Raw genomic sequence first — 25,334 nt, forward strand, 5'->3', positions numbered from 1 at the left:
ACGTGAGGTTAAGTAGCTTCGTACAATACAGCAGCGCCATCTACGTCTTATCTTAAAGATTAAATGGGATAATTTCGTCAGCAAAAGATGTGCTGAAGAGGGTGGGGGTCGACGACATCGAATTGCAGTTAGTGAAAAGTCACGTACGATGGTTTGGTCATGTCTGTCGAATGAAGGATGGCAGACCAGCAAAGGAACTCTTACATGGCGAACAGGCTCATGGTTCTCAACCGATAGGACGTCCTAAACTTCACTTTAAAGACACTTGTAAGAATGCTTTAAAGAGCAGCCGCTTCTTAGACGTATGGCAAACTTGGGTGGAAAACAGACAAAAATGGAAGATGCTAATAAGTTTAGTGTGCAACTCCTACAACTTGAAGAAAATCGCAGAGTACGAGAAACACAAGGAAAGGAGAAGAGAGAAGAAGAATACTGTATATTCTTATTCTAACGGGTATACTGTGTCTTACCCGTTTTCGGGCTCAGGCATCAATATTTTTGAAGGCAATTTCATTCTGAAGGCCTTAGCATAGGTTAAAAAACCCAAACATCTTACATTTAGCCAAACTTATGCTTAAATTGTAGGTCACCCTTACCTAAAAATATTTCATCCAGTTGCAATACAATCAGCCTAGAGTTCAGTAACTAAATTGAAAGCAGACTGCATTAATACATCGCTCTTGCACCATCAATACAAATTCCACAACAGCGGCCCCAATCAATATGATTCTCCTGAACGAAATCATTCAGACTTGAAGATTTCTTCTGCTGTAGTGCGAGCTGGCAGAGAATGACAAAACAAAAACTCCTTGTGGACACTGAGCGCTTTAACATAGCACACGTACACCATCAGCTGAGCACAGTTAGCGACGTCTGTCAATTCGTCCAGCTGAATAGAGAAGAAAGGGCTGTCACAAATACCATCCAGCACCTGTTCCTTCACATCAGACACCATGTCTGAGATGCAGCGCTGGACAGTATTGTCAGACATTGGGATCGCATTTAGCTTGGCAGCAGCAGCTTCTCCTATCATTGCCAAACACATATCTTTAGCAGCAGGAAGGAGGAACGTTTCACCAATGTTGTGGGGTTTACTTGCCTTAGCTATGTGTATCGCCACACGATATGATGCTTTGGCTGCTTTAACATTTACAGTGCTTAATGTCTCGGTTACTTTGTTCTGTGAACGGAGTTCCTTTAGCTTTCTATCAAAAAACTCCCGTGGCTTGGCTACCAAACTTGGGTGTTTGGTCTCAACATGATGCCGGAGTTTACATGGTCTCATACTGTCATTAGCTAGAACATCTTTGCAAATAACACACTGAGGCAGTGGAGTATCATCTGGGCCAGTACGTGAAAATCCAAACTTTAAAGGAGAACTGAAGGCAAATTTTTTATTATCAAAATTCTATTTCTTATTTTATTAAATATAGGAATGCATTTTTGATAGCTATTTTGTCACTGCTATAGCAAGTTATGAGTGTTTGAAATATGCTATGTCAAAGCAGTGGCCGTAAATGAGATTCGTTGAGACCTGTGTGAGACATCGTAGGACGGAAGTAAAACGTACAGCGGAAATCAAAGTGACCAACATCTGCTAACGTTATCAAAAGACGCGCGCGCCCTCTTTCGAATGCTGATGTAATCAAGCTGGAAGTTTTGTTTGTTCTGATAGCAATCAGGAAAGTTTGAAAAAAGTAGGCAGTAATAGTCATTTAAACTCGTTTTTGTGCAATATTTCGTTTGAAAAACAGTTTTTAAAATGGCAGCACTGGCACCTGGCTGACACGTCACGTTTCAAAGTCTCCCACAAGTCTCGTGAAGATTGCGCGGATAAGCGACGCCTGCCATAGACCAAACAAACTAAATTCAACATGGCTCAAAACCGAATAGGCCAATAAGTATAATATTTAATTGCAATTAGTTGCCAATACAAGTCAAGATATAAGGTTACTAAAACCGAAAACGTAATTGAATAACACGTTAATTAAAAAATAAAGCAAGTTTAAAAATGACTCCAGTCCTCCTTTAAATAATAATTGTCATACTTCCTCCGTTTCCTGCTTGCACCAGACTCTTTTTGCTCTCTCAGTTTAGGTATTACACAGTTATCCACATCTCTATCCATGCATAGCTTGAGTTAGCTAACCAGATGTTTATTTTTTTTTTTCCCCTCATACTGCACCTCCCCTGAAGTTCTTTGGCACCCCCCAGGGTTGGCGCGCCTCACTTTTTGGAAACTGCCGATATACAGTGGCAGGGCTCGAAATTCGTGGTGGTCCGGTCGCCCGAGGAGACTTAATTTTTCATTTGGCGGGTAATTCCTGTCACTAGCCAGCCCGGCTGGCTAGTTGAAAATAAAAAATATATATGAAGCGAAGATTCAAACACACCGTCAACTAAAGCCGTCACATATTAAGCGCGTGCTGTGTCTGTGTTAATCGATGTGTTTATCCGCAGGACAGAAAATACCGAAGAATTCCGAATCATATCGTGTACGAGTCAGGCTGTCAGTTTTTTCACTACTGCGCATGCATGTAACGCATCTCGTTGAATATCGCGGTAATCACGTGTAGTATTGGACCAGGTGGGTGGAGCACAGAAGCACGGCAGGCCAGAACTGAGTTCTCAATGAACTATTTATTGCTAGCTTTTTAGCCTTTTATCACTTCCCAGCCGCGCGTGTGCACACGCACATGTGTTCTGGTTGGGAGAGACAGCTCCCTTTCTCTGATCTCCTCTCCTTTTAAAGGGCGCGGTGACTAGGGAAGATACGCAAACACAGGTTAATCCCCATCAGGTGCAATGATTCCACCACTTATCTTCCCTGACTCCGCCCTCCATTCACAGACCGACGCTTGGCCATGCCCCCGCTGCCACATCACGTTATCAAATTCAATAGATGTGGCCACATTATCGCCCATTTAAACACGTGTTTTTGTTGTTGTTTGCATCTACATCTGCCAAAGCTACGTTGCGATGTGGAATTTTCTGAAAGGTGTACAGAAACCGCCAGAGACGGGGACAAAGCGACCTCGGTCTGAAGAGGAGAAACGACAAAGGACTTATTAGCAAACGTGGGAGCAGGGTAGGCCTTGGCTGCGATATAATTTTTATGGAAAAATAAATTTTTTTCAAGTTGATTTATCTGTGAAGATACTCAGTCATCCAGGTACATAGTAATCTGTGGTTGGTAGAAGAGAGCAACTGGACTTGCTTGAAACGTCTTCAAGACTTTTCAAGCAAGTCCAGTTGCTCTCTTCTACCAACCACAGATTACTATGTACCTGGATGACTGAGTATCTTCACAGATATGTTTCTACTAGGGGTGTGCAAAAATATCGATACGGCGATATATCGCGATACTTTGTCTTCCGATTCAATATCGATACTCAAAATTTGAATATCGATATTTTTTCAAATAATAAAATCATGTTTCAGACGGGTTGTAAATCCAGTATGACTTCCGCACCTCCGCTCTGCGAGGTGTCGCTGTGCCGCTACCTCACTGCAAGGCACTCTTCGTCTTCTCTTTTTTCCCCGGCAGTTGCAGTGAGGTAAAAAAAACAGGCAAGCATGGCTGTTAACATAAACCTAGAGACGCCGCCGAACTTTAAGGCACATGTTTGGAGGCACTTTGGATTCCAAAGGAAAGGAGAAAAAAAAAACAGTGAGCTGGACAAAGAGAATGCACTTTGCAAAACCTGTTTCGCTCCAATTAAATTAAGATGCTCCAATTAAGATGCCCACTACACTTTTCAATGTGTTTCAGACAGTGTGTTGTTCCTGCAAAATAAGCACAAGTTAAATGTTCTCAGGTATATGTTCTCAAGTTTACAAAGAACAAATTGATATTAGTGTTAGCACTGAAATGTATGTGCAGTCTGCAGTGCAAGTTTTAAGTTTTCATAAAACCAATTTGATTCTGCTTGTTAAGCAGCACTGATGTGTCCATGCTTACAGAAAAGTTGATAATACTAGCACAGAAATGGGAATTTTCTGTATGTTGTAGTGAAGCAACTCTTGGTTTTGCCAGCAGTAGAATAGAGACAAATATATGTCTGGCAAGAGTGTGTAGTTATGTATGTGAAATGTAATTTTACAGTGGTCAATAAATTCTGATTTTCTTCAGTGACACAGATATCGTGATGTGGTTGAAATTTCTTGCAATATATCGATTATCGCAGAATCGCTGTACCGTGATATTATCGTTATCGTGGGCAAAATATCGCCATAGTTTCGTATCGTGAGGTATCTGGTGATACCCAGCCCTAGTTTCTACGCACTTTGGGATGAGATCCCTTCGACTGGTGCGGGAGTATGAGAGGACTTCCAGAAAACTGGCAGACATCTTAGCCAGAGAGGATGGTTCATTTTTGTCAACCTGGAACGACCATCACTGAACAGAGACAGACAGAACTGAGGATGCCTTTCGGATGAGAGGCAAAACGTCTTCAAGACTTTTCAAGCAAGTCCAGTTGCTCTCTTCTACCAACCACAGATTTCAAGTTGATTCCTAGTTGGGCGGCACGGTGGTGTAGTGGTTAGCGCTGTCACCTCACAGCAAGAAGGTCTGGGTTCGAGCCCCGTGGCCAGCGAAGGCCTTTCTGTGCGGAGTTTGCATGTTCTCCCCGTGTCCGCATGGGTTTCCTCCGGGTGCTCTGGTTTCCCCCACAGTCCAAAGACATGCAGGTTAGGTTAACTGGTGACTCTAAATTGACCGTAGGTGTGAATGGTTGTCTGTGTCTATGTGTCAGCCCTGTGATGTACTGGCGACTTGTCCAGGGTGTACCCCACCTTTCACCCGTAGTCAGCTGGGATAGGCTCCAGCTTGCCTGCGACCCTGTAGAACAGGATAAAGCGGCTAGAGATAATGAGATGAGATGATCCCTAGTCAATATGAAACTCCTAATGCTTTCTTTCTCATAAATGGTTAAATACAGAAAGCATGTTGGACATATTTTGGGTGCAGTGGCGGCTGGTAGTCTTTCAAACAGGGGAGGCTGGTTGGTTACGATATTTCCAGATTTTAAAAGAAAAAACACATCAATTTTACCCATACTCTTGCCTCTGATCTGGCTGATTGTTGGCAGGGTCACAAACTGTGAAATAACAGGTTATTTTGGCCCATTAGCCTACTGTACAATATACATGATGGTGGTGTTGGGGGGGAGGGGTATATTTTAACATTTTATATTTTAAAATTGTGGCATGTTGTTTAAAAATTGATCATTATTGAAAGCAGCTCTTTGTCAGGAACCTCAGCAGTAGAGCTGGGTGCCACACATTTCATTCAATGACACTTTCCCTATATTTTACTTATTTTGACTGAGAAATGTTTTATTGACAATTTTTGATAACCCTTCACTTTTAATCCAGGTCTGTAGTGTGAAATGTTCTCGGCTGTGTTTTTGTTTAAAAATGTTTTCCAAATTGTAGCTGTGTTTAATTCATATCCAGAAAAATATATATTCCAATATAATATACTCAGCATAAACATTTTAAATAGATTCTATATTTTTGGTCCATCCATGACATATTACTAAAGTAGCCTATTTACTGTTGTTGATGTGGGTCACTTGCTGTTAGCCAATTCACTTTCTCGTACCAGGAGAGCTGAAAGGAACGAGTATTATTCCCTACCTTTTTCACCAAGTCAATTTGAGGCATTGGTCTACCCTGCTCTTTAATTTTAATTTTTTCCTCGAAAGGAAGACTGGCAAATGGCTTCGCCAAAATTAAATCAGCAATGCTTGGCATCCGTGCGCAGCCTTCTTGCTAGCTGACTAGCCCCCTCAAGTTTAAGTTCAGTCACTCAAATAAACGACACTTCTGGAACTAAGATAGCAAACTTGACAACACTATATTTACACTTTATTTACAATGAAAATATATACAAACTAAAAAAGCTGGTAGAAACCGTATGTAATGAATGAAATCGAAATGTAAGCTGATCTCTTACAATACACCACAGCACTTGCGAATCCGCATGGGACTGAACTGAAATTCACCGCTGCCTGTCTATATTTGAAACGAGCTGTCAATCAAAGAAAATATCCGGCCGCTTTCACCAATCACCAGTCTCCTCGCGGAAACTGCCATGTCCCTCCCATGTGAGGCTCGGAGTCCGTGGGCGGGTGTTTTCGTAATATTCCCAATAACCGTCTTGCATTTTGAGATTGAAAAGCGTATAGCTCCCAAATGCCATTGAAGTCCACTGAGGCTGGGAGTCCGTGGGCGGGCGTTTTCGCAGTATTTGTCCAATAACCGTCTTGCATTTTGATATTGAAAAGCGCATAGCTCCCAAATGCCATTGAAGTGCACTGAGGCTGCGCTGCATCGCGCTGTCACGAGGGGGAAAAACTCACGCACACATTAAAGTTATAAGGGAATGATTTCGCACTGTAGTTGGGTTGAGCACATATATTTCTATGATTCTGGATCTGAAATAGCAATGTTATAAGGTCGGCTATAACATAAGCCTAGCGCAATTCATCCTACACGATGTTTGTCATTTTTAGAGGAGGCTGAGCCTCCCTCGTTGTCTTAGAGCAATCGCCCGTGATTGGGTGCTATGATGGTAAGTATATTTGTTTCCAGTACTCATACACCAAGTTGCCAAGTTTTCCAATATATTATTATTTGTTGATATTATATTATGGTGCTCTGTGTTGTTCTCATTTATGTATTTAATAACAGTATCAAAATACTCGGGTCTTGAAATAAATGCACATTAGTCATGAACAATGGTAACTACTCTCTTTTGCGTTACTTTTGACAGAAGTAAAATTCATACATGAACAAATTTTGGCTAGTTGATTTTCTGTTTGGCTAGTTACTTTGGAAGGTAACTAGTCTGGCTGGCTGGCGGAAAAAAAAAAGAATTTCGAGCCCTACAGTGGTGCTTGAAAGTTTGTGAACCCTTTAGAATTTTCTATATTTCTGCATAAATATGACATAAAACATCATCAGATTTTCACACAAGTCTTAAAGTAGAAAAAGAGAACCCAGTTAAACAAATGAGACAAAAATATTATACTTGGTCATTTATTTATTGAGGAAAATTATCCAATATTACACATCTGTGAGTGGCAAAAGTATGTGAACCTCTAGGATTAGCAGTTCATTTGAAGGTGAAATTAGAGTCAGGTGTTTTCAATCAATGGGATGGCAATCAGGTGTGAGTGGGCACCCTGTTTTATTTAAAGAACAGGGATCTATCAAAGTCTGAGCTTCAAAACACGTTTGTGGAAGTGTATCATGGCACGATCAAAGGAGATTCCTGAGGACCTCAGAAAAAGCGTTGTTGATGCTCATCAGGCTGGAAAAGGTTACAAAACCATCTCTAAAGAGTTTGGACTCCACCAATCCACAGTCAGACAGATTGTGTACAAATGGAGGAAATTCAAGACCATTGTTACCCTCCCCAGGAGTGGTCGACCAACAAAGATCATTCCAAGAGCAAGGCGTGTAATAGTCAGTGAGGTCACAAAGGACCCCAGGGTAACTTCTAAGCAACTGAAGGCCTCTCTCACATTGGCTAATGTTAATGTTCATTAGTCCACCATCCAGAGAACAGTGAACAACAATGGTCTGCATGGCAGGGTTGCAAGGAGAGACTGCTCTCCAAAAAGAACATTGCTGCTCGTCTGCAGTTTGCTAAAGATCACAAAGACAAGCCAGAAGGCTATTGGAAAAATGTTTTGTGGACTGATGAGACGAAAATAGAATATTTTGGTTTAAATGAGAAGTGTTATGTTTGGAGAAAGGAAAACACTGCATTCCAGCATAAGAACCTTATCCCATCTGTGAAACATGGTGGTGGTAGGATCATGGTTTGGGCCTGTTTTGCTGCATCCGGGCCAGGACGGCTTGCCATCATTGGTGGAACAATGAATTCTGAATGATACCAGCGAATTCTAAAGGAAAATGTCAGGACATCTGTCCATGAACTGAATCTTAAGAGAAGGTGGGTCATGCAGCAAGACAACGACCCTAAGCACACAAGTCGTTCTACCAAAGAATGGTTAAAGAAGAATAAAGTTAATGTTTTGAAATGGCCAAGTCAAAGTCCTGACCTTAATCCAATCGAAATGTTGTGGAAGGACCTGAAGCGAGCAGCTCATGTGAGGAAACCCACCAACATCCCAGAGTTGAAGCTGTTCTGTACAGAGTAATGGGCTAAAATTCCTCCAAGCCGGTCTGCAGGACTGATTAACAGTTACCGCAAATGTTTAGTTGCAGTTATTGCTGCACAAGGGGGTCACACCAGATACTGAAAGCAAAGGTTCACATACTTTTGCCACTTACAGATATGTAATATTGGATCATTTTCCTCAATAAATAAATGACCAAGTATAATATTTTTGTCTCATTTGTTTAACTGGGTTCTGTTTATCTGCTTTTAGGACTTGTGTGAAAATCTGATGATTTTAGGTCATATTTATGCAGAAATATAGAAAATTCTAAAGGGTTCACAAACTTTCAAGCACCACTGTAGTGTATGTGTAAGAAAAAAAACATGACAAGCAGAACATTATATTACAGGACAATAATCAACAAAGAAGCTGAATATTTTCCAAAACCAGCACATCCTGAAGTGTTTTATTCCTCCAATGATTACAATTTTTAATGCTGTGGAATGTCCACAAGACAAATTAGTTCCTGTTAAATAATCAAATGTTGTCTTCTTTTTGATTTCTGTTGAAATTAATAAGACAAAAATACAAAGCTTGTCGTGTTACCCAGAAACCAAAAGGAACAAAGCACGCTGTCCTGAAGACTCTCCTGTGAAGGAATACTCACTGTCTGTTACAAAACGCTAACACCGGAGACTTCTTCAATAAATGCTAAATAAAAATCTGCTCACATACCAACAATCACCGTTTTAAAATCTGTTTATATGGAACATCTGCCATACAAGTCCCTCTGTTGGCTGTTACTATAGAAATGATAATCTATAAGAATACGTGCTTTAATAAAAACCTCTGGTTCGACTCACAGCAGGACTACTGATAAAATATCTAAAAGATAAAAATAGACATTGGGAAAACACTCTCCATGTTGGGTTTATTTAACAGGTAGCTGTTGGATTCAATTCTCTTATGTTGACGAAAAGTTTGTTTTGTCAACAAAAGACAAAACGATGCAAGTCAATAAAAAGCTTATTTGATTCGATACGTGTCGATTCATAAACTTGACAGGTAACCTACATGCTCAATTAAAGTTACGCTTAAACATGTTACACAAATACGTGAGTTGACTTTGTCCAAAGTGATGGCTTTCTCAATGCCTGATTATGATTTTGCAGAAAAGTGAATTGTCATCAAGGAAAAATCTGTACTGAACAGGCCTTGGTGATACCACAGGAAATGGATCATTTGCGTCTCGTCATACAGACAGATGACATTAGGCCTCTGTTTCAGTCTCTGCTGACATCCATCACTGTCTGTGTGCATTTGAGTGAACACCATGAAGAAAGCCTTATTAATAACAAAATGTACAACTTTGAGTCATATGTCCTAGAAAGTAGAACTAAGTGATTAATGGAAATCACGAAGCAAAAAGAATCTAAAACATCAAGCAAAAAGGACAGAAATCTAGCCACTTTTAACTTTAACCAAATCATACTCAAATTTTTTGTTAAAAATAAAAGCCAGAGAACATTCTCTAAAACAGACTGTAGTGTTCCTGAGCTGAATCTTTGGAGTAGGAGTCAAAGCTGTCAGTTCATTCCATTCCATCCCATCATCTCCAGCCGCTTTATCCTGTTCTACAGGGTCGCAGGCAAGCTGGAGCCTATCCCAGCTGACTACGGGCGAAAGGCGGGGTACACCCTGGACAAGTCGCCAGGTCATCACAGGGCTGACACATAGACACAGACAACCATTCACACTCACATTCACACCTACGGTCAATTTAGAGTCACCAGTTAGCCTAACCTGCATGTCTTTGGACTGTGGGGGAAACCGGAGCACCCGGAGGAAACCCATGCGGACACGGGGAGAACATGCAAACTCCGCACAGAAAGGCCCTCGCCGGCCACAGGGCTCGAACCCAGACCTTCTTGCTGTGAGGCAACAGTGCTAACCACTACACCACTGTCAGTTCATATTTTAAATTTTTGGATGCATGCTCGGATACCTTACATGTCAGAGGTCATAAATTAGTCAAAAAAGTACCGTAGCAGAGGTGTTTTCATAAACATAAGTGAAGAAAAATGTGTCTGACTTCAGCGACTCCGGGTTTCTAAACATGAACTTGAGTGGCTTCTATAGTGGACCCTCAGTTACAGTTCTTCTATAATTGTCATATTTTTATATAAATGATTGAACTAAATACAGCTCAGGCCAAGTTTACATTAGACTGTATCTGTCTCGTTTTCTTCGCGGATGCGCTGTCCGTTTACATTAAACCGCCTGGAAACGGGAATCTGCCAGGGTCCACGTATTCAATCCAGATCGTGTCAACTCCGGTGCTGTGTAAACATTCAGAATACGCGGATACGCTGTGCTGAGCTCTAGCTGGCGTCGTCATTGGACAACGTCACTGTGACCATCCACCTTCCTGATTTGCTGGCGTTGGTCATGTGATGTGACTGCTGAAAAACGGCGCGGACTTCTGCCTTGTATCACCTTTCATTAAAGAGTATAAAAGTATGAAAATACTGCAAATACTGATGCAAATACTGCCCATTGTGTAGTTATGATTGTCTTTAGGCTTGCCATCCTTCCACTTGCAAGTGGTAAGTGATATGCGCTGGGATCACACACACAGCGGCTCAGTCCCGAATCACAGCTTGTGCACTTCACTCGCGTGCTCTGTGAGCTGCGCAGGGCCGGAGTGCGCACCCTCCAGAGGGCACTCGCTGTTCAGGGCGGAGTGATTTGGAGCGCAGGATGCCTGCGGAGCCGAGCGTATCCGTGTATTGGTGTTGCTGTGTGCACGCGAATCGTGTATTGGTGTTGCTGTGTGCACGCTAATCGTTTTAAAAACGTTAATCTGATGATCCGCTGATACGGTCTAATGTAAACATGGGCTCAGAGACTAGCTACAGGGTTGATGTTAGATCAGGTGGCGACAGGTTTTACATTCTTCCATAGATTTTTCATTTGATTTACCCTCTGTGATCAGATTAGTGAATTGGCAACATGGCTGGTTTTAAAGAAAAAAGTCAACAAGGAAGTATGCATATGTTCTCCCCACTTTATCTTCAAAACAATCACATTCTGCCAGAGTCCATGTGGTAGTCAAAAGTGATAACATGTAACACTATGAATCAAAACACAAACACCAGCATCTCTGTTAGCCAGAACGTAAGTAGATCTAGAAGTCAATCAAAAGTTAGGACCAATAGGTCTAGACTCTAGAAATAGATCTATAAAGAATCTAGTCACTAACATTAACATGTTAGACTAAATCTAATCTAACATTAATATCCCGGACTAATATTAATTAGTATAAATACGCAGGTGATTATAGAAAATCGCACGTGCTGATTGGTCAAGCAATTCGGACTATCTCTCAATAATCACCTCGAGCAACTTGGAAAAATGACAGTCAATCGCTTCGTCACCATAAGTGAGGACGAATTACAAATGAAAGAAAATGCTGTTTCTAAAAGCACTAAAGATGCTACGAAGTTTGGTCTAAAACTATTCAAAGGTAAGGTGGAATTGTGATTTATTTTATCTATTTCATGTTAGTTGGCAAAGATAAGTAACACAACCCTGTGCCACGCCGTTATTACATTTGCATGCCGCTTTTAAAGTTTGAAATAAATGAGTTTTTAACACAATTTTTAAAAATAATTACCTGTGTATTTATTTTTTTAACTTTGTTTATTGGGTTTTGCAGACGTATACAATTGTATTGAAACATTTACAAAGAGTTAAGTATACATTCTTTCTTTTTAGACAACAAAAAAAGGGGGAAAGAAAAAAAAAGCAAAAAAAAAAAAAGGGACAGGCACATCAGTCAATCACCTGTGTATTTATACTAAAACAATTATCCACCTCAGGCTCAATAAATATCGGGGAATAATAACCTCGACTTCGTCTTGGTTATTATTCCCCGTTATTCGTTTCACCTTTGGCAAATAATTGTTAATTATCGATTAATGCTATTAGTATTACTATTATTAGTAGCATTAACTAAGGCGGCATGGTGGTGTAGTGGTTAGCACTGTCGCCTCACAGCAAGAAGGTTCTGGGTTCGAGCCCAGTGGCCGACGAGGGTCTTTCTGTGTGGAGTTTGCATGTTCTCCCTGTGTCTGCGTGGGTTTCCTCCCACAGCCCAAAGACATGCGGATTAGGTTAATTGGCTACTCTAAATTGCCCATAGGTGTGTATGTGTACCTGCCACCAGATGAGGGTTTGGGTCCCTCTGGTGTGCTAAAATCACCCAAGAGAATTCAGTTAAGCTAGTTGATGGCATCCTGAATTGCCAACCCTCAACTATGAGGATGGTGGCAGACAGACAGTAGTATTAATTAATGGTAGACCGTCATGCAAATGTGCATGGATGAGAGTGACAGTACGAGGTGTACCAAGTGCGAACGTGTGCAGATGTAACATTATGAAGCATTGTATTAAATGGGTTAACAGAAGTTTCAGGTTTGCTTACTTCATTTTACAAAAGTTATCTGCCTTGCATAGTTGCCCAGTATGATAGGTGTCTTTGTCTATAGTGATGCATGCAAAACTGCCTGCAAGAATCATTGGTGCCCTGCCCTCTTGGAAAGCTAGCTGGAACGCTGATAACCATAAACTAATCATTAATGGTTACGATTATGATAAGGCAGCTGGGCCATAGAAGGTTCACGCTGCACGCTGCATGCTGCACGCTACACGCGTGTAAAGAAAAGTGGACAAACGTAGCATGACTTGCTCTGGGCCATAGAACGGCGTTCACGTTGCACGCTGCACACTTCACGCGTGAAGCGAGAAATGAACATGCACACTTTTTTCTAGGCGTGAAGATGGAAATTCCAGTCAATGCATGCGGTCACCGCCGCGCCAGCCAATCAGAACGGGTCTAGGAAGATAACTCTATGCTTTCAGGGGAAAACTTCAGAAAAAATATAATTGAATGGTATAATTGAAAAATAGTTCTTCATCGGGATTGTCAAGCAGATTATAGAATGTTCGGTGAAATTCACCACGGGTTTCTCTCAGAAGGAAGTGTTCTCGGCTCCAAATTCTGTTCCTTTTTCTCTTCCTCTGTCTCAGTAAAAGCAGAATGAGGCAATCGTCGTCATCCGAAGAGTCCATATTGTTGGTTACTCGGTCAAAGTAGAACAGACGCAACACGTGAACATCCAAGCATGAAGTTTAATGGCCCAGGGTCCGGTTCTTCACGTGAACGTGTAGCGTGTAGCGTGCAGCATGCAGCGTGAACCTTCTATGGCCCAGCTGCCTAAGGTAACGATTCTCGCCATTCAGTCATGTTAGTTGTTTATCTAAGCAAGAAATGTAATGAAACTGGTCTTTTATAAATTTTAGTTGAATACTTGTCATACACCATCAGCAGTCTCAGTCTCACAACAATGGCTCGTTCTGCGAGCTTAAAGGAACAGTCCACCGTACTTCCATAATGAAATATGCTCTTATCTGAATTGAGACGAGCTGCTCCGTACCTCTCCAAGCTTTGCGCGACCTCCCAGTCAGTCAGACGCAGTCAGACGCGCTGTCACTCCTGTTAGCAATGTAGCTAGGCTCAGCATGGCCAATGGTATTTTTTGGGGCTATAGTTAGATGTGACCAAACTCTTCCGCGTTTTTCCTGTTTACATAGGTTTATATGACCAGTGATATGAAACAAGTTCAGTTACACAAATTGAAACGTAGCGATTTTCTATGCTATGGAAAGTCCGCACTATAATGACAGGCGTACTAACACCTTCTGTGCGCTTCGGCAGCGCGTTGATACGGAGCTCAGATATCAATGCGCTGTCGAAGCGCGCAGAAGGTGTTAGTACGCCTGTCATTATAGTGCGGACTTCCCATAGCATAGAAAATCGCTATGTTTCAATTTGTGTAACTGAACTTGTTTCATATCACTGGTCATATAAACCTATGTAAACAGGAAAAACGCGGAAGAGTTTGGTCGCATCTAACTACAGCCCCAAAAAATACCATTGGCCATGCTGAGCCTAGCTACATTGCTAACAGGAGTGACAGCGCGTCTGACTGCGTCTGACTGACTGGGAGGTCGCACAAAGCTCGGACAGGTACGGAGCAGCTTGTCTCAATTCAGATAAGAGCATATTTCATTATGGAAGTACGGTGGACTGTTCCTTTAAAGTGCATATCCTGGACCAATTTAGTGTTTTTTTATATGAAAGTATGTCCCTGTACACACTCATCCAGAAGGGTAATTTTGCACAAGGCCATCTGTCTACAGCAGAAAAAAATAAAATAACAAAACACATCTGGAAAAATCCCAAGGGAGTCTGGAGCCAGATTCATGACGTCACGTGCGGATCCGCCAGCAGGCTGAGAGAGCTTGCATGGATTCAGTGCACAGCCTGTCGAGACCAAGTTTAGCAGCTAGCGATTTTGCATTGAAATATGGAATTGTCGCCTGAGCTTCTCAACCCATGGATTCATGTATCAATGCTCATCTATCTATTGTTACATAAATCATGTTTTTTCTAATTACTATTATGTATTTATATATTTCTTCATTTAGAAGAGTACTGGCTACTGTAGGAGAAAGATTTCATAAGCTACACACATGGAATCGGCTAAGCAGAGCTGTATATACATTTAATGTGTTTGACAGGTCCCAAGATCTCAAGCCCTGACACGCATATCCCTTGATAAATGTGAAGTAAGTGTATTATCGCCTAGCGCTTTCGTGTGTGTGTGTCAATAAATAACATTATCCGTGTACCACACAAACACAGGAACACCTAATTTAGAGTATAGTCTCTCTTATTTCTTACCCTGGCAACAGTCAACTTGTGAATCGCCGATTTTCTTGGTCTTTTTCTCGGTTCTGCTTGGTCCTCGGCTTTTTCCGGGTGCCTCGCATAAAGCGCTCCCATTTCTCTCTCATTGTCCGGTCTTTTGGAAAACGATAAGTACTAATCCCATCATGATTGGTGTTGCTACACCCTCCTACGATACATCTGTTAACCATTTTAATAATTATGTGATAACGTTGAAGAAATTTGCAGAAAACCACCAGGTCGTATTCTCATAAACAAACCAATGCTGACATGGGATTCAGAAGGATGCGTCCCGTGCGTGACGTCACGAAAATCAATGTTTGCCGGGAAATCCAAATGCCAAGTTTTTTCAGAGGCAGATGAATTCGCCTCAAATGGCTTGATTTCAACTGAATTTTTCTGGTATTGCACAAGGTAAAAAAATTGCACATAATGCAAAATGTGACAGATATTTGACTAAAGTTTAATATAAAATAAGAGAATTACATTGATCTTGCTCCTAAATATACCCAAGATGTGCACTTTAAGACTGCATGGGTAGATTTCTTTTCCCGCTCTGTCTGTGGAATAAGATGTGATGTAGTAATGTAGTAATTTGGGAAGTTAGAGCTCAGCACAACATCATTTTTTAGCTTTCCAATGAGGACTTCCAAGTTGAAAAGATGTTGTCTTTGTTTTTTCCTAGTCATAAGTCAGAAATTCTGAGTTATGAGCTGTAGCTGAATGCAACATAAATCTTTGCTGCTCCTACAACATTAAAAAGGCCAAAACAACAATCACTTTATCTCAATCACATAAAGTAGAAAAGTATTGAGATCATAAAAATATGCTATAATAACTACAACAATAATTATAATTATCACTGTATCACCAAGGCCTCTGCTATAGTATGTTCAGTTTTTTTTTTTTCAAAACAGAATAACATTAATTCATTTAGTTTGCTTAAATGATACAAGACGACACATTATGAGACAGCAGATAGTGTTCCTCTGAGTGTGTTATGCTGCCCTGTGTCGCAGCATGAGCAGCAGTTCTATAAGCTGTGGTTGGCTGGCTTCACGTGTCTCAAAGGAAGCACGTGTTTTCCCCAACCTCCCTGGCTGGCAGTTGCCACGTGATAAGGGAGAGGTAGGTAATGACTGGGAATTGGCAAGACCAAATTAGGGAGTAAACATGGGAAATAAATAAATAAATAAATAATATTATATAAAAGAGCCCACATGCAGTGACGATGCATGATCTGGTCAAAAGTATGTGGACACCTGACCACTCACATCCATACTGTATGTGCTTGTCAAATACCACTTTCCAGATTTAGGGCATATTCACCCTAAGACCAATTGCCTTGTATCACTCCCAAGAGCGACTGTACCCCTTCCCTACTCCCCTGCTAGACTGCACTCGCTCACACTGTGTTTTATGTTGTGGTCCCGAGTGTGTTTACTTCATCACAGTGCTGCTTTACTCACAGACTACAATTCGCATTCATCAATAAGGTTAGAAACAGACCCATTATTAACCCAACTATACTCCAATGAATAGAAAAGTGCACGCTTTATGCATTCAAGTTCCGTACAGTTAGCAATCACACTGTGCATGAGCCCAACTGAACCACACCGAAGCCCACCTGTTCCAAGCAATCTAACTGAACCATGCCCAAGTGGTTCAAACTGGACTTTGGGGATCAAACACACTTGGGTGCAGTACAGATCACCTGGCACGAATATACCCTATCTCCTCTCTTTGCTGTTATAATAACCAGAATTCTTCTGGGAAGGCTTTCGATTGATTGATTGATTGATTGATTGATTGATTGATTGATTGATTGATTGATTGATTGATTGATTGATTGATTCCGAACAGTAAATTAGATTTCCATTAGATTTTGAAGGCTGTGTGGATTTGCTCATTCAACCAGAATAGCATTAGTGAGGTCAGGCACTGATGTTGGGCGAGGAGGCCTGGGGTGAAGTTGGCATTCCAGTTCATCCCAAAGGTGTTCAGTGGGGTTGAGGTCAGGGCTTTGTGCAGGACACTCGAGTTCTTCTACACCAGACTTGGCAAACAATGCATTTATAGACGTTGTTTTGTCCATGCCATGCTGAAACAGGTTTGGACCCCTTAGTCCATTCATTCATTCTCTTTCCTGCTTATCTATTGTGGGTTGAGGTTATATTCCCAGCAAACATTGGGCGAGAGGCATGGTACATCCTTTCACCAGTCTACTGCAGGGCAAACACAAAAAGACAGACAGCCACTCACGGGTAATTTAGAGTAGCCAGTTAACTTAATCTGCATGTCTTTGAACTGTGGGAAGAAACCAGTGCACCACGCAGGCACAGGAAGAACATGCAAACTCCGCCCAGAAAGGTGCCGGTCAACTGGCAGGTTTGAACCCAGATCCTTATTGCTGTGATAATTTTGACCACTACACCACAATGCCACCCCAGCCAACAATTCACATGACCAATTTCTTGTCTCTCAGTGAAAACATTTCTCTTTTTTTTAATAACTCCAAACACTGTTTAATGAGACTAAACACTTGTGGGACTAGGTGATTGGAAGGACACTGGACAACCCAAAGGCATACAACTAATCCAAGAAATTTACTGGAGCCAATAATTAGATTATTTTGCAGCTTTCAACTGCATCATAACTATCCATCCATCCATTATCCATAACCACTTATCCTGTGCAGGGTCGCAGGCAAGCTGGAGCCTATCCCAGCTGACTATGGGCGAGAGGCAGGGTACACCCTGAACATGTCGCCATTTCATTGCAGGGCTGACACATAGAGACAAACAACCATTCACACTCACGGTCAATTCAGTGTCACCAATTAGCCTAACCTGCATGTTTTTGGACTGTGGGGGAAACTGGAGCACCCGGAGGAAACCCACGCAGACACGGGGAGAACATGCAAACTCCACACAGAAAGGCTGCCTTCGGCCACTGTGCTCGAACCCAAAACCTTCTTGCTGTAAGGCGACAATGCTAACCACTATGCCACCCCAGCCAACAATTCACATGACTAATTTCTTGTCTCTCAGTGAAAAAATGTCTCTATTTTTTATAACTCAAAACACTGTTTAATGAGAATAAACACTTGTGGGACTAGGCGATTGGAAGGACACTGGACAACCCAAAAGGCATACAATTAGTCCAAGAAATTTACTGGAGTCAATAATTACCTCACCTGGGATGGAGTCCACCAGGGGCTGAGGTATTGTTTTTGGTCATGTTTCTTTGTTTGTTTCTTTCTTTCTTTATTTGTAAACAGGATTATGGGAAAACGGCTTGATCAATCTTCATGAAACGTTCAGGACAGATGGGCATTGATCTCAAATAGAACCTTCAACCTTTTGAAGGTCATCTGGTCAAGGTCACGGTGACCAAAAAGGTTAAAAAAAAAAAAGCTCTGAGCTCAGACTGCAGGAGCGCTGCCTCGGAAAGACCACAAACACGCTGATTGGATCACTACCTGCCTCAATTGCATACGCTGCAAATGTCATTGGATGGTTTCTTGGTTCATTTACATACGCAAACGAAGGGGGTTTTGGCCACGCCCATTTTAAACCCCATTGATAAAAACTTCCCCGCAGTGTTGGTTTATTATTATAAATATAAATTATAAATTAATGGACTAGACTAAAGAAATCACTTTCAGACATGTTTATGCTTATTACAGAAGGAAAGTGCGTTCCAGGTGGCACGGTGGCGTAGTGGTTAGCGCTGTCGCCTCACAGCAAGAAGGTCCTGGGTTCCAGCCCCGGGGCCGGCGAGGGCCTTTCTGTGTGGAGTTTGCATGTTCTCCCCGTGTCCGCGTGGGTTTCCTCCGGGTGCTCCGGTTTCCCCCACAGTCCAAAGACATGCAGGTTAGGTTAACTGGTGACTCTAAATTGACCGTAGGTGTGAACGTGAGTGTGAATGGTTGTCTGCGTCTATGTGTCAGCCCTGTGATGACCTGGCGACCTGTCCAGGGTGTACCCCGCCTTTCGCCCGTAGTCAGCTGGGATAGGCTCCAGCTTGCCTGCGACCCTGTAGAAGGATAAAGCGGCTAGAGATGATGAGATGAGATGAAGTGCGTTCCACTGAGCTCTAGCGCCGGGCCATTTCTGGGAAATAAGAGTTTCGGTCATGGCGACAGTGTGTGTATGTCAGCCTCAGTTCAGAGGTTTCAGTTTCGAAAACTGTAAGAGGTAAGAGTAGAATTATATAAAGTATATAATTGGTATATTTTACACTTGGTATATTTTACTTCTATGATTTTTAAATTGTTTATTTTTGGATTACGCTTCATTTTTGTGGCTACTGCCTCATAGAGTAAATATATATGCTATTTTACTGTATGGACATGGTATCAGAAAACAATTTTATTTATAAGCAGTAGCCACATGTACCCATAGGTTACCTATTTTTTTCATGATATCTTCCTTCATATTCATCATAAGTGCTACCGGGTGAGGTTTGTTTTGCCTGGCAACACTTGTTACATTATTTTGCAGCTTTCAATTACATCATAACTAATTAGCATAAAATTGAGAAAATCTCAGCTCAAACATTGTGCTGTTGTCATGTTGCTGTCCCACACACCCTGCCTCAGTGTTGAAATATTACATAGGAAATGAACATCTGTCACTTAGCGATACTGAACCATGCATTCATACAGCGTTATGGAGATTATAATACATAGGGCCAAATTACTCAATTCTGATTGGTCAATCAAGGAGGGCTTTTTTCCTTAACACGGGGCCGTATTTCTGAAATGCTATTGGCTAGTTCGTTGCTTGGTTACGGTTAGCAATCAGCTTTTGTAAAGAAGTTCCAATAAAATTTTGTAAACCACTTTCAAAATCCTCATGCCGTGTCGCCGTGTCATGATGAAAGACGCTTTAGAAACTGATTCAAACGTGCAAGATAGTCTTGCGCCCTGATTGGTTCAGAAAACGTGAATGACAAATGTTGTGAACTTGAATGGCTTCCAAAGTATGAATTTGGCCCTATATATTATAAACAAGTAATTGTATGATTCCTCATAAAATTAAGGATCAATTTCACTCGTGACTTCAAAGTTTTGAATTTTCAAAACTTCGAAATCACTCGTGAAATTAATCCTTAATTTTACTCGGCCCCATACGATTACCTACAACCCCGATTCCAAAAAAGTTGGGACAAAGTACAAATTGTAAATAAAAACGGAATGCAATGATGTGGAAGTTTCAAAATTCCATATTTTATTCAGAATAGAACATAGATGACATATCAAATGTTTAAACTGAGAAAATGCATCATTTAAAGAGAAAAATTAGGTGATTTTAAATTTCATGACAACAACACATCTCAAAAAAGTTGGGACAAGGCCATGTTTACCACTATGAGACATCCCCTTTTCTCTTTACAACAGTCTGTAAACGTCTGGGGACTGAGGAGACAAGCTGCTCAAGTTTAGGGATAGGAATGTTAACCCATTCTTGTCTAATGTAGGATTCTAGTTGCTCAACTGTCTTAGGTCTTTTTTGTCGTATCTTCCGTTTTATGATGCGCCAAATGTTTTCTATGGGTGAAAGATCTGGACTGCAGGCTGGCCAGTTCAGTACCCGGACCCTTCTTCTATGCAGCCATGATGCTGTAATTGATGCAGTATGTGGTTTGGCATTGTCATGTTGGAAAATGCAAGGTCTTCCCTGAAAGAGACGTCGTCTGGTTGGGAGCATATGTTGCTCTAGAACCTGGATATACCTTTCAGCATTAATGGTGTCTTTCCAGATGTGTAAGCTGCCCATGCCACAAGCACTAATGCAACCCCATACCATCAGAGATGCAGGCTTCTGAACTGAGCGCTGATAACAACTTGGGTCGTCCTTCTCCTCTTTAGTCCGAATGACACGGCGTCCATGATTTCCATAAAGAACTTCAAATTTTGATTCGTCTGACCACAGAACAGTTTTCCACTTTGCCACAGTCTATTTTAAATGAGCCTTGGCCCAGAGAAGACGTCTGCGCTTCTGGATCATGTTTAGATACGGCTTCTTCTTTGAACTATAGAGTTTTAGCTGGCAACGGCGGATGGCACAGTGAATTGTGTTCACAGATAATGTTCTCTGGAAATATTCCTGAGCCCATTTTGTGATTTCCAGTACAGAAGCATGCCTGTATGTGATGCAGTGCCGTCTAAGGGCCTGAAGATCACGGGCACCTAATATGGTTTTCCGGCCTTGACCCTTACGCACAGAGATTCTTCCAGATTCTCTGAATCTTTTGATGATATTATGCACTGTAGATGATGATATGTTCAAACTCTTTGCAATTTTACATTGTCGAACTCCTTTCTGATATTGCTCCACTATTTGTCGGCGCAGAATTAGGACCAGCCTCTTATTGCCCCTGTCCCAACTTTTTTGAGATGTGTTGCTGTCATGAAATTTCAAATGAGCCAATATTTGGCATGAAATTTCAAAATGTCTCACTTTCGACATTTGATATGTTGTCTATGTTCTATTGTGAATACAATATCAGTTTTTGAGATTTGTAAATTACTGCATTCCATTTTTATTTACAATTTGTACTTTGTCCCAACTTTTTTGGAATCGGGGTTGTATACTAATCCCAGCAAAATACTGTAGATGCTAAGTGCTAACCACAGATGGAAAACTCTGTGCAGCATAGGTTGTATTTGCCTGCTATCTAAACTGCATCCACCTTATTCCTAGCTCCCATGACACTTTGCGTGAATCATGGGCATGACTTCTACTCTGTTAGACCACTAAACCAGAACCGGTGTTTGTGAACATGAGCAAAATAACAAACAGATATGTAAGAACAAAGCCTGTCAGCCATGAAACGTAACAGTGTTGTAATATCTCCGCCTTCTACAGTTGATGGATGAGAGGATGACATGAAAACATGGCTTCAGATAACATACAGTAACATGTAGCTACTTTATCCAGTCTATTGTGATGGACTGTGAGGTGATAAAAATATTAAAAGCTCCAAAGCGTATCAATATCTTCAAAGCAAAAAGGTTGGACGTGTTTTGTTAAAGGAGGTGGGAAACTATCTTGTTTACTTGAAAGCTGATATTGAACCAAGTCAGAGTCATAAAATTTCACATCCACCTTGCCTGGGTTTTAGGTTCCATGTTCGGAGAAATACAAACATCCAGGACCTCCTGTGTAGCAGGACCAGGCTGGCCTTGCAGCCATGCAGCTGCAGTAGTATGGAAGGTAACTAGCTTACGTAGTTCTTTTTGAAACCATTGCCGTTTGTCAGTGCTATTTGTAATCACAGTTACAGTTGCTGAGTGCAGCTTATAACTGACATTTTTTAAATGTACGTTGCTGTGCAAAAGTCTTAGGCACATGTAAAGAAATGCTGTAGAAAAAAATGGCTTAAAAATAATGAAATGGGGGCGTTGTGGCTCAGGTGAATAAGGCGTCATACCATAAATCTGGGGACCCGGGTTCGAGTCTGACCTGAGGTCATTTCCTGATCCCTCCCCGTTTCTCTCTCTCTCCTGCTCATTTCCTGTCTCTACACTGTCCTATCCAATAAAGGTGAAAAAAGCCCCAAAAAATTATTTAAATAAATAATGAAATGAAAAGTTTCAACATTAAAAAAAATATATATAAACAGCAGTAAGCTATAATAAATGAAAAAAAAAATTATTTGGTGTGAGACGACCCTTTGCTTTAAAAAAAATAGTAGCCTCAGGTACAATGAGTGCAGTTTTATAAGGAAATGAGCTGGAGGTTTTATTGAGCATCTTACAAAACCAGCCACAGTTCTTCTGGACACTCTGACTGACACACTCGCTTCTTAATTTTGCAGTAAAACCCAGTAGCCTTCATTGTTTTCTTTTTTAATCTGAAAAGTGGTCTCTTATGTAATATGCTGCTCAGATACAAACTTTTTTTTTCCTGTAACATTTAATTTTGTGCTGGAAAACAAACGTTTGGACTCTAAAATGTTTTTGTACTGACTCGATAACGTACAAGTCCATCCATCCATTATCTGTAGCCGCTTATCCTGTTCTACAGGGTCACAGGCAAGCTGGAGCCTATCCCAGCTGACTATGGGCAAGAGGCAGGGTACACCCTGGACAAGTCACCCAGTCATCGCAGGGCTGACACATTGAGACAAACAACCATTCACGGTCAATTTAGAGCCACCAATTAACTTAATCTGCATGTCTTTGGACTGTGGGGGAAACCTAAGCACCCAGAGGAAACTCACACAGACATGGGGAGAACATGCAAACTCTGCACAGAAAGGCCCTCGCCGGCCACAGGGCTCGAACCCAGACTTTCTTGCTGCGAGTCGACAGTGCTAACCACTACACCACCGTGCCGCCCCCTAACATAGAAGTCATGAAACAGAAATCTGTAACAAAGTTTGTATGAAAAAAAAATAGGGTACCTAAGTTTTTGCACAGTACAGTCGTCTGAGAATGCAGTCAGACAGGGTAAGTAAGAGGAATGGAGGTACAAGGAAGAATATAGAGCAGAAAAAGGTGAAACATATTAATTTCAAGCGTCATAAATCCGACCACATTTAATCAGGCAGATCATGTAAATAAATTGTTCATAAGGTGGATATGCACCTCAGGATTGAGGAAAAAAAAACAGGTTGACTAATGGACAGGTCATGGCTGGCACAGTGGTGTAATGGTTAGCGCGGTCGCCTCACAACAAGAAGGTCCTGGGTTCAAGCCCGGCAGCCGGCGAGGGCCTTTCTGTGTGGAGTTTGCATGTTCTCCCTGTGTTTGCGTGGGTTTCCTCCCGTTTCCCCCACAGTTCAAAAGACATGCAGGTTAGGTTAATTGGTGGCTCTAAATTGACCGCAGGTGTGAATTTAGGTTGTTTCTGTCAGCCCTGTGATGACCTGGTGACTTGTCCAGGGTGTACCCCGCCTCTTGCCCATAGTCAGCTGGGATAGGCTCCAGCTTGCCTTCGACCCTGTAGAACAGGATAAGCGGCTACAGATAATGGAAGGATGGATGGACAGGTCATGGGGCGGCACGGTGGTGTAGTGGTTAGCACTGTCGCCTCACAGCAAGAAGGTTCGAGCCCAGCGGCCAGCGAGGGAGCTTCCTCCGTGTCCGCGTGGGTTTCCTCTGGGTGCTCCGGTTTCCCCTACAGTCCAAAGATGTGCAGGTTAGGCTAATTGGTGGCTCTAAATTGACCGTAGGTGTGAGTGTGAATGGTTGTCTGTGTCTATGTGTCAGCCCTGCGATGATCTGGTGACTTGTCCAGGGTGTACCCCGCCTTTCGCCCGTAGTCAACTGGGATAGGCTCCAGCTTGCCTGCGACCCTGTAGAACAGGATAAGCGGCTACAGACGATGGATGGATGGACAGGTCTGATCTTGGTTTCAGGAAAGCTGTATTCCAGCACATTCTGGAGCGAGAGTGGCAGGAAACAGGGAATCACCTAACGGCTGCACACTGACGTCACTCTCCTCCACAACGACCAATCTGAAGCAACAGGGAGCCGTTTATTCAGTGCACAACACGGACAGCACGCACCGTTTTTACACACGCGTTCTCCCTCTCTCTCACACACACACACACACACACAGAGCCGCTACGTCCTGAACCGCACACTGTCGTTCTGAACTGTTGTGCAGCACCGCACGCGGACACCCTGCCGGTTCGGGTAACGTGCACAGGTCTCGTGCACAGCTCACGTCCTGTCACGTCCTGTCACCCCTCCATGATGATCCCCAACCCCGTAGATCATCATACTCTATTATTCCAACGTAGCTGCACACACCTCCTGGCACAGTGACACGCTGGAGCTAATATATGAATGTAACAGTGATGTAAACACGGAGGAGATAAACAGACCCACAAACTGCCTCGGTTGCCATGAGCAACTTCCGACTCGCCGATTACTGCAGGCTGGAATAGTGAGAGCTGGAGAGAGAGTGTGTGTGTGTGTGTGTGTGTGTAGAGCCAGGGCTCCAACACTATCCATATTAACACCCCTGTGGTGTTTAGGGCGCGTGCATCACCAGCTACCGGACACACAAACACACCCGAACCGACCGCCGCCCCTCATTACTGACCTCCGGTGGTGAATCGTTTTGTCTTTCTTCCCTTTCGGTCTCCTTTTTCGAGCCTGGATAGCCATGACTGGAGCACAGGGTTCGGAGAGCAGAGGTTGGAGACAGGACCGGGGGTGGAGCGGGTCAGAACACAGAGGGAAACAACGCGATCAGCTCGCTGTCCGGTGGAAGCATCTTCCAACCGAAAGCTCATACACACACTCTCAATCAACATGAAGCTTCCATAAAAGCAATAAGGGTTTCTCTACCTTTCCTGGAGCTCATGATGCCCTCAGTGCGCGCCTTCCGGGCAGCGATGGCCCGCGTCTCTCTCCGGAG

At 42.3% G+C, this 25,334-nt stretch overlaps 1 protein-coding gene across 5 annotated transcripts in view; it reads right to left on the reverse strand.

Annotated features, from left to right (window-relative positions):
• srpk2 (SRSF protein kinase 2) overlaps nt 1-25,334 on the reverse strand; it is a 139,224-nt gene extending 113,890 nt beyond the window's left edge. For all 5 annotated transcript variants that reach the window (XR_009654076.1, XR_009654075.1, XM_060914656.1 and 2 more), the window contains exons 1-2: nt 25,265-25,334; nt 25,017-25,083 (exon numbers count right to left, since the gene is read on the reverse strand). Coding sequence is in view for 3 of the 5 variants with exons in the window: in XM_060914656.1 (XP_060770639.1) it covers nt 25,017-25,083; nt 25,265-25,280 (83 nt within the window). In the remaining 2 variants the exon portion in view is untranslated. The remainder of the gene's footprint in view (nt 1-25,016; nt 25,084-25,264) is intronic.

The sequence above is a fragment of the Neoarius graeffei genome, chromosome 2, assembly GCF_027579695.1.
Source record: "Neoarius graeffei isolate fNeoGra1 chromosome 2, fNeoGra1.pri, whole genome shotgun sequence".
In the NCBI taxonomy this organism is placed as follows: domain Eukaryota; kingdom Metazoa; phylum Chordata; class Actinopteri; order Siluriformes; family Ariidae; genus Neoarius; species Neoarius graeffei.